The 14,719-nt window shown below is 41.5% G+C and overlaps 1 protein-coding gene across 1 annotated transcript in view; it reads left to right on the forward strand.

Annotated features, from left to right (window-relative positions):
- Nucleotides 1-14,719, forward strand: part of LOC109567078 (ATP-binding cassette sub-family C member 4-like) — a 383,334-nt gene that overhangs the window by 205,032 nt on the left and 163,583 nt on the right. The window contains exons 14-15 of the mRNA XM_070800391.1: nt 8,388-8,484; nt 14,284-14,493. Of these exons, the coding sequence (XP_070656492.1) occupies nt 8,388-8,484; nt 14,284-14,493 (307 nt within the window). The remainder of the gene's footprint in view (nt 1-8,387; nt 8,485-14,283; nt 14,494-14,719) is intronic.

The raw sequence follows: 14,719 nt of genomic DNA on the forward strand, positions 1-14,719 counted from the left end.
TCTCCTGTAATTGAGATCTAATCTTACTGCATTGTAGTCAGAAAAGATGCTTGGAATGATTTCAATTTTTTTGAATTTACCAAGGCTAGATTTATGGGCCAGGATGTGATCTATCCTGGAGAAGCTTCCGTGTGCACTTGAGAAAAAGGTGAAATTCATTGTTTTAGGGTGAAATGTCCTATAGGTATTAATTAGGTCTAACTTGTCTATTGTATCATTTAAAGTTTGTGTTTCCTTGTTAATTTTCTGTTTAGTTGATCTATCCATAGGTGTGAATGGGGTCTTAAAGTCTCCCACTATTACTGTGTTATTGTTAATTTTCCCTTTCACACTTGTTAGCATTTGTCTTACATATTGTGGTGCTCCTATATTGGGTGCATATATATTTATGATTGTTATATATTCTTGTATTGTTCCTTTGAACATTATGTAGTGTCCTTCTTTGTCTCTTTTCACAGCCTTTGATTTAAAGTCTATTTTATCTGATATGAGTATGGCTATTCCTGCTTTCTTTTGGTTTCTATTTGCGTGGAATATCTTTTTCCATTCCTTCACTTTCAGTCTGTATATGTCCCCTGTTTTAAGGTGGGTCTCTTGTAGACAACATATATAGGGGCCTTGTTTTTGTATCCATTCAGCCAGTCTTTGTCTTTTGGTTGGGGCATTCAACCCATTTACATTTAAGGTAATTATTGATAAGTATGATCCATTGCCATTTATTTTATTGTTTTGGGTTCGAGTTTATATATCCTTTCTGTGTTTCCTATCTAGAGAAGATCCTTTAGCATTTGTTGGAGAGCTGGTTTGGTGGTTCTGAATTCTCTCAGCTTTTGCTTGTCTGTAAAACTTTTGATTTCTCCTTTATATTTGAGTGAGATCCTTTCTGGGTACAGTAATCTGGGCTGTAGGTTATTTTCTTTCATCACTTTAAGTATGTCTTGCCATTCCCTCCTGGCCTGAAGGGTTTCTATTGAAAGATCAGCTATTATCCTTATGGGAATCCCCTTGTGTGTTATTTGTTGTTTTTCCCTTGCTGCTTTTAATATTTGTTCTTTGTTAATTTGATTAATATGTTTCTTGGGGTGTTTCTCCTTGGGTTTATCCTGTTTGGGACTCTCTGGGTTTCTTGGACTTGGGTGATTATTTCCTTCCCCATTTTAGGGAAGTTTTCAACTATTATCTCCTCAAGTATTTTTTCATGGTCTGTCTTTTTGTCTTCTTCTTCTAGGACTCCTATGATTCTATGTTGGGGTGTTTAACATTGTCCCAGGGCTCTCTGAGGTTGTCCTCATTTCTTTTAATTCCTTTTTCTTTTTTCCTCTCTGATTCATTTATTTCTAACATTCTATCTTATACCTCATTTCTGCCTCCATTATTCTCCTGTTGGTTCCCTCCAGAGTGTTTTTTATCTCATTTATTGCATTATTCGTTATATATTGACTCTTTTTTTATTTCTTCTAGGTCCTTGTTAAACCTTTTTTGCATCTTCTCGATCCTTGTCTCCAGGTTATTTATCTGTAACTCCAATTTGTTTTCAAGATTTTGGATCATTTTCATTATCATTATTCAGAATTCTTTATCAGGTAGATTCCCTATCTCTTCCTCTTTTGTTTGGTTTGGTGGGCGTTTATCCTGTTCCTTTACCTGCTGGGTATTTCTCTGCCTTTTCATCTTGTTTATATTGCTGTGTTTGAGGTGGCCTTTCTGTATTCTGGTAGTTTGTGGAATTCTCTTTATTGTGGAGGTTCCTCGCTGTGGGTGGGGTTGTACGGGTGGCTTGTCAAGGTTTCCTGGTTAGGGAAGCTTGTGTCGGTGTTCTGGTGGGTGGAGCTGAATGTCTTCTCTCTGGAGTGCAATGAAGTGTCCAGTAATGAGGTTTTAGATGTCAGTGTGTTTGGTGTGACTTGGGCAGCCTGTATATTGAGGCTCAGGGTTATATTCCCGTGTTGCTGGAGAATTTGCGTGGTATTAAGACTCTGGAGCTTGTTGGCCCTTGGGTGGTGCTTGGTTTCAGTGTAGGTATGAAGGTGTTTGATGCGCTCCTATCAGTTAATGTTCCCTGGAGCCAGGAGTTCTCTTGTGTTCTCAGGATTTGGACTAAGCCTCCTGCCTCTGGTTTTCAGTCTTATTCTTACAGTAGCCTCAAGACTTCTCCATCTATACATCACCAATGATAAAACATCTAGGGTAATGATGAAAAGTTTCTCCACAGTGAGGAACACCTGGAGAGGTACACAGAGTTACATGGAGAAGAGAAGAGGGAGGAGGGAGAAAGAGGTGACCAGGAGAAGAAGAGGGGGAATCAAAAGGGGCGAGAGCAAGTGAGCCAGTAATCACTTTCCTATGTGCTCTCCACAGTCTCGATCTCTCAGAGATGTTCACAGACTTAAACAGAGAAGAGAAGAGTGAGGAAGGAGACAGAGGTGGCCAGGAGGATAAAAGGGGGAATCAAAAGGAGAAAGACAGATACAGGCAGTAATCAGTTCCCTAAGTGTTCTCCACAGCCCAGAACACACAAAGAGATTCGAGTTGGGTAGAGAAGAAAAGGGGGAGGGGGAAGATAGAGGCGACCTGTTGGAGAAAAAGGAGAGTCAGAAGGGGGAGAGAGCAATCAGGCCAGTGATCTTGCTCCCAAAGTTAAAGACTGGGTTCTTAAAGGTACAAAGTTGATAACAAATACCAAAAAGCAAAGATTAAAAATCTAGACTAGAGGTTAGATTCTCAAAATTACAATATTAAAAAAGTCACAAAAATTATAAAAAATATATATATATATACGAAGTTTGCTTTAAAAATAGGGTCTTTTTTTTCTCAAGGTAATAGTAGGTTATAAAAATGACAATTAAAGCTGTAATGGGGACTTAAAAATCAAAAAAATAAAATAAAATAATTTTTTAAATTAAAAAAATGACAATAGTTAAAATATATCTAAGACTTTCTCTGGAGCTATTGCAGTCAGTGTGGGTTCAGTTCATTCTCAGATAGATCCTTGGTCCAGCTTATACTTCTCAAGGGCCATAGGCCCTTTCTTATGTAGTCGGTGCTAACTGTAGGATTTTAATCTACTGCACCTGTCACTTCCAGAGCAGTTCCCTCTGTTTATTTTAGCTTCCTCTATTTGCTGGTCTCTTCAGTGTCTAATCTCCGCCCTGACACAAGGGGCGTGATGGTGGTCACTTTTTTTAGGCTTGCTTATTCAGTCGTGCTTTGGGGAGGGAGGAACACTGCAAACAAATATCACTAGCATGTGCTCACAGTGATTCAGCCACACTGGGTTTGTCCCTGCTCACAGTGTGTGTGCTTTTCCAGTCTGCTCAGACTCTAGGTTGCTCTTCTAGGAACTGTCTGATGCAGACCCTGGTTTGCATGCACTTTCCAGGTCTAAGCTGCTCAGGTTCAGGTTCTCAGATACTCCACAAAGGTGCAGACTTGGTTGGGCGTGTGTTTTGCTCCCGTCCCAGGTCTGAGCAACTGAGGTGACCAGGTGCTTGGCGCGCATAGTCTTCCCCAGTTGAAGGCTGTGGCTTATCCCCTCCCCCATCCCAGCCGCTCGGTTTTCTGGGTGTACAATGGGTGTGCCTTCTCAGGTGTGCTGTGTGTCGCTTCTGGGGAGCTAATCTCTGGCTGCGACCCTCCTGGCAGATGTCGACCATCCAGAATCCCAAGAAGTATTGGTTAGCAAAAAAGTCTGCTTGCAGTTTGGTATAGGATGCCTCTCTTGAGCTGCGATTGCACCCTTCTGGCTCTGGCTGCCATCGCCTGCCTTTCTCTGGTGGGGGATGGGCTGGTCCACAGCCAGCTAGCTCTGCTCAGTCCTTTGTTCTGTGAGCATGCCTGGCAGTGTCTTAGGTTAGGGCTTTTCACGGGGTAGCTATCCCACAGTCGGGCGGGTCATGGTGGAGAGGTCTGACAGAATGTGGTCCACTGGAGAAGGGAATGGCAAACCACTTCAGTATTCTTGCCTTGAAAACCCCATGAACAGTATGAAAAGGCAAAATGATAGGATACTGAAAGAGGAACTCCCCAGGTCAGTAGGTGCCCAATATGTTACTGGAGATTAGTGGAGAAATAACTCCAGAAAGAATGAAGGGATGGAGCCAAAGCAAAAACAATACCCAGCTATGGATGTGACTGGTGATAGAAGCAAGGTCCGATGCTGTAAAGAGCAATATTGCATAGGAACCTGGAATGTCAAGTCCATGAATAAAGGCAAATTGGAAGTGGTCAAACAAGAGATGGCAAGAGTGAATGTCGACATTCTAGGAATCAGCGAACTGAAATGGACTGGAATGGGTGAATTTAACTCAGATGACCATTGTATCTACTACTGCGGGCAGGAATCCCTCAGAAAAAAAGGGAGTAGCCATCATGGTCAACAAAAGAGTCCGAAATGCAGTACTTGGATGCAATCTCAAAAACGACAGAATGATCTCTGTTCGTTTCCAAGGCAAACCATTCAATATCACAGTAATCCAAGTCTATGCCCCAACCAGTAACGCTAAAGAAGCTAAGTTGAACGGTTCTATGAAGACCTACAAGACCTTTTAGAACTAACTCCCAAAAGAGATATCCTTTTCATTATAGGGGACTGGAATGTAAAAGTAGAAAGTCAAGAAACACCTGGAGTATCAGGCAAATTTGGCCTTGGAATACGGAATGAAGCAGGGCAAAGACTAATAGAGTTTTGCCAAGAGAATGCACTGGTCATAGCAAACACCCTCTTCCAACAACACAAGAGAAGACTCTATACATGGACATCACCAGATGGTCAACACCAAAATCAGATTGAGTATATTCTTTGCAGCCAAAGATGGAGAAGTTCTATACAGTCAGCAAAAACAAGACCAGGAGCTGGCTGTGGCTCAGATCATGAACTCCTTATTGCCAAATTCAGACGTAAATTGAAGACAGTAGGGAAAACCACTAGACCATTCAGGTATGACCTAAATCAAATCCCTTATGATTACACAGTGGATGTGAGAAATAGATTTAAGGGCCTAGATCTGATAGATAGACTGCCTGATGAACTATGGAATGAGGTTCGTGACACTGTACAGGAGACAGGGATCAAGACCATCCCCACGGAACGGAAATGCAAAAAAGCAAAATGGCTGTCTGGGGAGGCCTTACAAATAGCTATGAAAAGAAGAGAAGTGAAAAGCAAAGGAGAAAAGGAAAGATATAAGCATCTGAATACAGGGTTCCAAAGAATAGCAAGAAGAGATAAGAAAGCCTTCTTCAGTGATCAATGCAAAGAAATAGAGGAAAACAACAGAATGGGAAAGATTAGAGATCTCTTCAAGAAAATTAGAGATACCAAGGGAACATTTCAAGCAAGGATGGGCTCGATAAAGGACAGAAATGGGATGGACCTAACAGAAGCAGAAGATATTAGGAAGAGGTGGCAAGAATACACAGAAGAACTGTACAAAAAAAGATCTTCATGACCCAGATAATCATCATGGTGTGATCCCTCAACCAGAGCTAGATATCATGGAATGTGAAGTCAAGTGGGCCTTAGAAAGCATCACTAAGAACAAAGCTAGTGGAGGTGATGGAATTCCAGTGGAGCTATTTCAAATCCTGAAAGATGATGCTGTGAAAGTGCTGCACTCAATATGCCAGCAAATTTGGAAAACTCAGCAGTGGCCACAGGACTGGAAAAGGTCAGTTTTCATTCCAGTCTCAGAGAAAGGCAATGCCAAAGAATGCTCAAACTACCGCACAATTGTACTCATCTCACAGGCTAGTAAAGTAATGCTCAAAATTCTCCAAGCCAGGCTTCAGCAGTACGTGAATCATGAACTTCCAGATGTTCAAGCTGGTTTTAGAAAAGGCAGAGGAACCAGAGACCAAATTGCCAACATCCTCTGGATCATGGAAAAAGCAAGAGAGTTCCAGAAAAACATCTATTTCTGTTTTATTGACTATGTCAAAGCCTTTGACTGTGTGAATCACAATAAACTGTGAAAATTCTGAAAGAGACGGCAATACCAGATCACCTGATCTGCCTCTTAAGAAACCTGTATGCAGGTCAGGAAGCAACAGTTAGAACTGGACATGAAACAACAGACTGGTTCCAAATAGGAAAAGGAGTACGTCAAGGCTGTTTATTGTCATCCAGCTTATTTAACTTATGTGCAGAATACATCATGAGCAACACTGGGCTGGAAGAAGCACAAGCTGGAATCAAGATTGCTGATTTTGAGAAATATCAATAACCTCAGATATGCAGATCACACCACCGTTATTGCAGAAAATGAAGAGGAACTAAAAAGACTCTTGATGAAGGTGAAAGAGGAGAGTGAAAAAGTTGGCTTAAAACTCAACATTCAGAAAACGAAGATCATGGCATCTGGTCCCATCACTTCATGGGAAATAGATGGGGAAACACTGGAAACAGTGTCAGACTATTTTTTGGGCTCCAAAATCACTGCAGATGGTGACTGCAGCCATGAAAATAAAAGATGCTTACTCCCTGGAAGAAAAGTTATGACCAACCTAGATACAATATTGAAAAGCAGAGACATTACTTTGCTAACAAAGGTCTGTCTACTCAAGGCTATGGTTTTTCCAGTGGTCATGTATGGATGTGAGAGTTGGACTATGAAGAAACTAAGCGCCAAAGAATTGATGCTTTTGAACTGTGGTGTTGGAGAAGACTCTTGAGAGTCCCTTGGACTTCAAAAAGGTCAAACAAGTCAGTTCTAAAAGAAATCAGTCCTGAATATTCATTGGAAGGACAGATACTGAAGCTGAAACTCCAATCCTTTGGCCACCTGATGCAAAGAGCCAACTCATTGGAAAAGACCCTGACACTGGGAAAGATTGAAGGCAAAAGGAGAAGGGGGCAGCAGAGGATGAGATGGTTAGATACCATCATTGACTTAATAGACATGAATTTGAGCAAACTGTGGAGACAGTGGAGGACAGGGAAGCCTGGTGTGCTGCAGTCCATGGGGTCAAAGAGAGTTGGACATGACTTATGGACTAATTGACAACAATTCCATGAAAAACTTTAATACTAACTGGAGATGGGGTTACTCAGTCAAGAAACTTATGTTTAAAAGCTGAACTAAGACATGTCATAAGGTAAAAATAAATCTGTTTGGAATTAATGAAACGATGCTGAATGTGTCTGCATCCCAGGGTCTTCTTTCTGATCACAGACCCTGTGTCCAGAGGGTCCCCTCAGAGTTTTTCTATTCTCAGTCCAAAGCATATGACCACTTGTGGTTAGGGAGGATTGGGGAAGGGAGCTGGCATTTACTGAGCAGACGGGTGGTTAGACTTCTCAGAACATGTGATTGTCATTGATGTTGTTCTGAGATGAAGAAACTGAGGTTTAGTGGCTTGTCTGATGGAACTGAGCTGCAGTCTACTGCCTCCAGGTTCTCCATCTGACTCATTCAGCAGGTTGAGCTCTGGCCCATGTTCCTGAGATTTGCTTTGTGAGGGTGCAGGGCACTCAGAGTACCTGCCTGGAGCCCTGCCCATGCTCACTGGGGCCTCGGACCTGGCTACTCACTTCTCTGAAGGGGTTGTGGACGCTGTAGGAAGGGACTGGGGCTGAGTTCCTTGGGGTCTGCATTTAAAATGTAGGGGCAGTTTGAGGGGGTTGCTGTGAAAAAAAAACACTTAAGTTTGGATAGTTTGGGGGGATCTTGGCTAAGAGAATTGTATGTCTTGAGCTGTTGGATTATTTCCTCTGATTTGGGCCATTTGGACTCTCATCTTTCATTTTCATATTCAGAAAGTTTTTGGTTCAAATGAAACGTTTACTTCCTGGTTGGGATGAAATGTTGCAGAGACGTATGGAGGCCACACTAGCATTCATTTTCTGTCTAATGCTATTTGGGAAGAAGTGTCTAGAAAATGCACTCTGGCAAAGGTTACCAAGAGTCTATTAATTTGTTGTTGTTACTATGTACATTATAAATCATAAACAATCACTTAGAAAACTGCCTGAGAAAAATATAAAGAGTTTTAAATGACATAGATTCCTCTTCTCCCATTCCCGTATAGTGATGAAATAGTATTTTAGTTCAGTTAGTTGTTCAGTATTGGTCAGTTGTTTATCATCATCAAATGTGTAAATAATTGATGAGTTTTTTAAGGAAAAAAAAACCTAGCTGTTGGTGCCTCCTTCACTGGACTGGTTTGTAGAATTTTTGAACAGAGCTGGATTCAGGTTTGCTGCTGATGAATTTGAGGACTTAGACTTATTGATTTATATTGGTACTTAATTTGTATTATGTATTTGTTATTTAAACCACAAAACTTCAACTCCTGTGTTGTCTTTGTCTCATTATGTTTTCAAAATATGTGTTTTCAATTGGAAGCACCCCCATTCATGTTTTTACATACTGTACCTTTTACGTTTGTAGGTGTATTTGCCAAGGCTTGCATGAGAAGATCACAATCTTAGTGACTCATCAGTGGCAGTACCTGAAAGATGCAAGTCAGATTCTGGTATTGGAAAAGGTAAGTAATTTCTAGAAGTCTGTGGAACTTGCTGACACTCAGGTGTGTTGAAGGTCAGGCCTCCCAACTGGTCACTCTCTTTGGATTAATGGTAAATGCCCTCTTCTCTCTCAGTTGTACACTCCCTTCTTCTCAGAGCTGGTGGTATTCTTACACTTGAGGATGAATCTAAAGGCCTGTAGAAATGTCACTATTATACTGTAAGCCACATGAAGCTTAAAGTGTATAGAAGTACAACCACAAGGCTACTGAATCATCACTGTTCTAGTGAAATTGTTAAGGATAATGATGGCAATGTTTTTTAGAACTTTTTGTTTTCCTTTTCCAGGATTTAAGTCAAATTGTATTATTTGTAAATTAGAGATACTAAGACCTGTTTGTAGTCACATGATTGTCATGCAGTTTGCCTGAAGAGCATATTCCATTAGTACAGGAAGCAAGGTTGGGTAGCCAAGCACCTGGGTCAGAGACACCCTCTCTGCTGGTGTTGCCAGTCGCTGGTCTCCCTGCCCAGGTCTCTATGTGCCCAATACGTGTGGGAGCCTGTGCAGCAGGAGGACAAGGCCCTGCCCTCATGGGTCTCCTGTTCTTATGGGGATGGATATGACAAAGAAGGTGACATCCTGGCTGCCTCCCTGAGGAGCTGGCGCCTCATGAGGTCTGAGTGACATGAAGGTGGGGACCGTGCTGTCACCTGGGAGGGGGAATCTGAGGCAAGGGGGTCTTAAGGAAGGAGCTGACCTGGCATGTTGGAGGAACGTCAGGAAGACCAACATGTCTGAGGAGAGTGAGCAGGGGGATGTGGAGGGAGCTGGTCTCTGAGCAGTGGGCAGTGAGCCCAGAAGTGAGATGGAAGCCTTGGATGGTCCAGAGCAGAGGAGGATGTGGTCTGATGTGGAATTTAAAAGATTCCTCTGATGGTCACTGGAGAGGTGACAGCAGAAGCAGTTACAAGGCTTAGTAAAGCTGAGAAGACAGAAGTGTAGGCTCAGGCTAGAGTATCAGTTTCTAGAGCTGCTGTAACAAAGTACTGCAAACTGGGTGACTTCAAACAACAGAAATGTATTTTATTTTCTTGAAATATAGTTGATTTACAATATTGTATTAATTTCTGCTGTACAGTGAAGTGATTCAGTTATACATATACATATATTTATTTTTAAATATTCTTTTCCATTATGGTTTATTATAGGATACTGAATATAATTCTTTGTGTGCTACACAGTAGGACCTTGTTGTTTATCCATTCCATATATAATGCTTATATCTGCTAATCCAAAACCTCATACTCGAAGTCTCCCCAGCTCCCTCCCTGTTGGAAACTACAGGTCTGTTCTCTCTGTCCTAAAAACAACAGAGATTTATTGTCTCCCTGGTCTGGAGGCTACAGACCAGGCCACAGCCCTGCTAGTCCAGGTGCTGGCAGGGCTGTGTTCTGCCTGAAGGCTGCAGGAGAGAATCCTTCCTTCCTGCCACTGGTGTGCGCTGGTCTTCCTTGTGTTCTTTGGCTTCCAGCTGCAGTATTGTGGTCTCTGCTTCTGATACCACGTGGCCATTATCCCTTGTTTGTCTGAATCTCTTCTGTTCTCATAAGGACATCAGTCATATTGGATTTAGGGTTACCCTGCTCCAATGTGACCTCATCTTAGCTTGATTGCATCTGCAAAGACCCTGCTTCCAAATAAGGTAAGTTCACAGGTATCATGTTTAGGGCTTGAACACACCTTTTTAAGGGGCCACCATTAAGTGCACAATACCTCACAAGATTGGGAGTGGGTTGGAGATTAGTGAGAATTTTTCAGACTTGGTAATTGTTTGATGTTTCACCCCTTAGTTTGTCTGTGTCTGTGCCTCAGCACCTCTGTTGTTAACCCTTGTCTCTTTCAACAGACACATGGCAAAATCTCTCACTTATCAAATGAATTTCTGTTCTAAGAAAGATGATTAAAACATAGCATCTCTACCTCTCAAAGCAATTCCATGTGTAGACTGTTCTCCACTCCTCCAGGAATGTGGAGCTCAGATTTCTTAAGCTTGAGACCAGTTAACTTCATGTGCAGAGCAGATGATGTGCTGTGCTTAGTAACTCAGTCATGTCCAACTCTTTGTTACCCCAGACTCCTCTGTCCATGGGGATTCTCCAGGCAAGAATACTGGAGTGTGTTGCCATTCCATCCTTCAGGGGATCTTTCCAACCCAGGGATGGAACCCAGGTCTTTTGCATTGCAGGCAGATTCTTTACCATCTATGCACCAGAGAAGTCCAAGAATACTGGAGTTGGTAGCCTATCCCTTCTCCAGGGGATACTCCTAACCCAGGGATTGAACCAGGGTCTCCTGCATTGCAGGTGGATTCTTTACCTGCTGAGCTACCAGGGAAGCCCACAGAGCAGGTGATAGTAGTATGTAAAACCCTGCATTGGCAGTATTGAGTACAGAATGGTGAGAGGCACAATAACATATTTAGCCAGCCCCTAGATGTTTTGGGGCCCCCTCATTGCTTCTTTTGAGAATACCATCCTCAATTTTAGAACAACAATTTGTCCACTAGTGAGCACCCCTGGATGAGTTGGGCGTCCATCCTTTCTATTTGTCTGATCTCTCTCTCACACCAGAGGGGGGAAGGCATGCCCCCTTGTCCCCTTGGAATTGTCAGGGCTTGGCTGCTGAGTGAAATTACTGTCTTTGTACCACTAGTAATTTCCTTGTGCAGCTTACAGATACTAAGTAGAAAGTGGTAATTTCATTAAGTAAGGTGTATGTATTTTGTCTCTCAAGTGGCACAAGACACAATATATCTTGAATAAAATTCTAATTCTTCAGTATCAGATGGTTCCCAAAGGTTTCATAGGGTTTCTTCAGGGGACCACCTCAGGAGATAGGATGAGAGGGGTCAAAGGTAGGGTCATGGGGCACTTTCTTCTACTTGATCTACCTTAACCAGATTCCCTCTTTTGATTGGTTTTGCATCCTGAAATTTTGGCCTCATATTTTGTTTGCCACTGAGTGAATTAGCTGTGTCTTGTTTCATGGGGCTAGAAAACAGTGAAAGCACCTGCATATGGGAGTTCCAAAGAACAGCAACGAGAAATAAGAAAGCCTTCCTCAGTGATCAATGCAAAGAAACAGAGGAAAACAATAGAATGGGGAAGACTAAGGATCTCTTCAAGAAAATTAGAGATACCAAGGGAACATTTCATGCAGAGATGGGCACAATAAATGACAGAAATGGTATGTACCGAACAGAAGCAGAAGATATTAAGAAGAGATGGCAAGAGTACACAGAAGTACTGTAGAAAAAAGATCTTAATGATTGAGATAACCACAATGGTGTGATCACTCACCTAGAGACAAACAGACTGGAGTGTGAAGTCAAGTGGGCCTTAGAAAGCCTCACTATATAAAATAAAATAAAATAAAATAAATTAAAAAACAAAACAAAACAAAAAAAAGAGAAAGCCTCACTATTAACAAAGTTGGTGGCAGTGATGGAATTCCAGGTGAGCTATTTTAAACCCTAAAAGATGATGCTGTGAAAGTGCTACACTCAATATGCCAGGAAATTTGGAAAACTCAGCAGTGGCCACAGGACTGGAAAGGGTCAGTTATCATTCCAATTCCAAAGAAAGGCAATGCAAAGAATATTCAAACTACCACACAATTGCACTTATCTCACACTCTAGCAAAGTAATGCTCAAAATTCTCCAAGCTAGGCTTCAACAGTACATGAACTGAGAACTTTCAGATGTTCATGTTGTATTTAGAAAAGGCAGAGGAACCAGAGATCAAATTGCCAACATCCGTTGGATCATTGAAAAAGCAAGAGAGTTCCAAAAAAACATTTACTTCTGCTTTATTGACTATGCTAAAGCCTTTGTCTGTGTAGATCACAACAAACTGTGGAAAATTCTTCAAGAGATGGAAATACCAGACCACCTGACCTGCCTCCTGAGAAATCTGTATGCAGGTCAAGAAGAAACAGTTAGAACCAGACACGGAACAGAAGACTGATTCCAAATGAGGAATGGAGCATGTCAAGACTTTATATTGTCACCTTATATATTTAACTTCTATGCAGAGTACATCATGTTAAATACTGGGCTGGATGAAGCACAAGCTGGAATCAAGATTGCCAGGAGATTTATCAATAACTTCAGATATGCAGATAGCATCACCCATAAGGCAGAAAGCAAAGAAGAACTAAAGAGACAGTCTCTTGATGAAAGTGAAAGAGGAGAGTGAACAATCTGGCTTAAAACTCAACATTCAAAAAATGAAGATCATGGCATCTGATCCCATCACTTTATGGCAAATAGATGGGGAAACAAAGGAAACAGTGACAGACTTTATATTTTTTGGCTCCAAAATCACTGCAGATGGTGATTGCAGCCATGAAATTAAAAGATGCTTGCTCTTTGGAAGAAAAGCTATGACCAACCTACATAGCATTTTAAAAAGCAGAGACATTACTTTGCCAACAAATGTCCATCTAGTCAAAGCTATGGTTTTTCCAGTAGTCATGTATGGATGTGAGAGTTGGATCATAAAGAAAGCTGAGCATAGAAGAATTGATGCTTTTGAACTATGGTGTTAGAGAAGACTCTTGAGAGTCCTTTGAACTACAAGGAGATCCAACCAGTCAATCCTCAAGGAAATCAGTCCTGAATGTTCATTGGAAGGAATGATGCTGAAGCTGAAGCTCCAGTACTTTGGCCTCTGGATGTGAAGAACTGACTCATTGGAAAAGGCCCTGATTCTGATAAAGATTGAAGGCGGGAAGAGAAGGTGACAACAGAGGATGCAATGGTTGGATGGCATCACTGACTCAGTGGACATGAGTTTGAGTAAACTCCAGGAGTTGGTGATGGACAGGGAGGCCTGGTGTCCTGCAGTCCATGGGGTCTCAGAGAGTCAGACACAACCAAGCAACTGAACTGAACTGAACTGGAGGGAGGGAAACTGAAGTAAAATGTCATGTATTTTCAAAAAACTTGATTAGATGGGCAGTAGCTTAAGTAGTTACCTGATCTGAGGAGGCCTGGTTATCTGCTTGTGATTGGTTGTTTTTAAGTTTTCCTCTCAAATTTGAGCGCACTGATTCTGGGTTAGGTTTTGGTTTGCTGCCAAGGCTTTACAACCACTCTAGTGTCATGGCCTTCTTTTTTAATGGCTTGAACAGAAAGAATATTAAATTTGCAGTTGGGAACTTCCTGAGTTTGTGGGGAAGTTATAAAGACAGTGAAGACACAGATAATGGATTCTCTGTCCAGAGATACTTTTTACAGGTCTTGTCCCAGCTGAACACATGCTTCTGTGATAGTAACATGGTCAGCAAAGATTTGATGAATGACTCTTACCTATGCAGATGTGCTTGTGCCCATCTCTGTGTCAGTCTCAAATTTGTTTCCTGGAATATCTTTTCCAATTGACTTTTTAAAAATTCTGCTTGTCACATGAAATTTATCTGAATTGTCTAAAAAAACTCTTTTGATACTTCTACTGGTGTCTATAGTTTTTGCTTCCCTAAGTGCCCACAGTAGTTATCTCAATGGCCTCCATTTTTAACACATGAGCACACATTTCTTTCATATCTGCCAGCACCGTACACAGTATTTGGTTTGGCAGAGGACAGAAGGCTTGTACTGAAATAGATTTGTGAACTATAATTCCAGACCTAAAAAATATTTTCTTAAAAAAGTTATAGTTTAATACCAGTTAACTTTTCTTGATTAGTATTTAAATTAGATTAGTATTATCTAATGCAAGTACATTCATCTCAAGTTTAAAATTTTTATTTTAGGGTGAAATGGTGCAAAAAGGGACTTATGCTGAGTTACTGAAATCTGGGATAGATTTTGCTTCCCTTTTAAAGAAGGAGAATGAGGAGGCTGAACCATTTCCAGTTCCTGAATCTCCCACTATGAGGACTCAGACCTCCTCCGAGTCTTCAGTTCAGTCTCAACAGTCTTCCACACCCTTGTTGAAAGATGCAGCTGCAGAAGACCAAGATGTGAGTTTCTCATTCTGCAACATCCCGGTCTGTCTACTTTTGATGGCCGTTCAGTCTTCTCCTCTCATGACATCTTGTCTCAAAGTAAAAAAGTTTTCAGGGCCTTATTCCATGGAATTGGTAGAATTAAATTGCTCTCTGACCAGGGTTCTCCTTGGGTATAGGATGATGAATCTTATCAAGATCAGTAGTGGGTACACGGCTATGAATTTCTGGGTGTATGTTT

Source organism: Bos indicus, chromosome 12, assembly GCF_029378745.1.
Source record: "Bos indicus isolate NIAB-ARS_2022 breed Sahiwal x Tharparkar chromosome 12, NIAB-ARS_B.indTharparkar_mat_pri_1.0, whole genome shotgun sequence".
In the NCBI taxonomy this organism is placed as follows: domain Eukaryota; kingdom Metazoa; phylum Chordata; class Mammalia; order Artiodactyla; family Bovidae; genus Bos; species Bos indicus.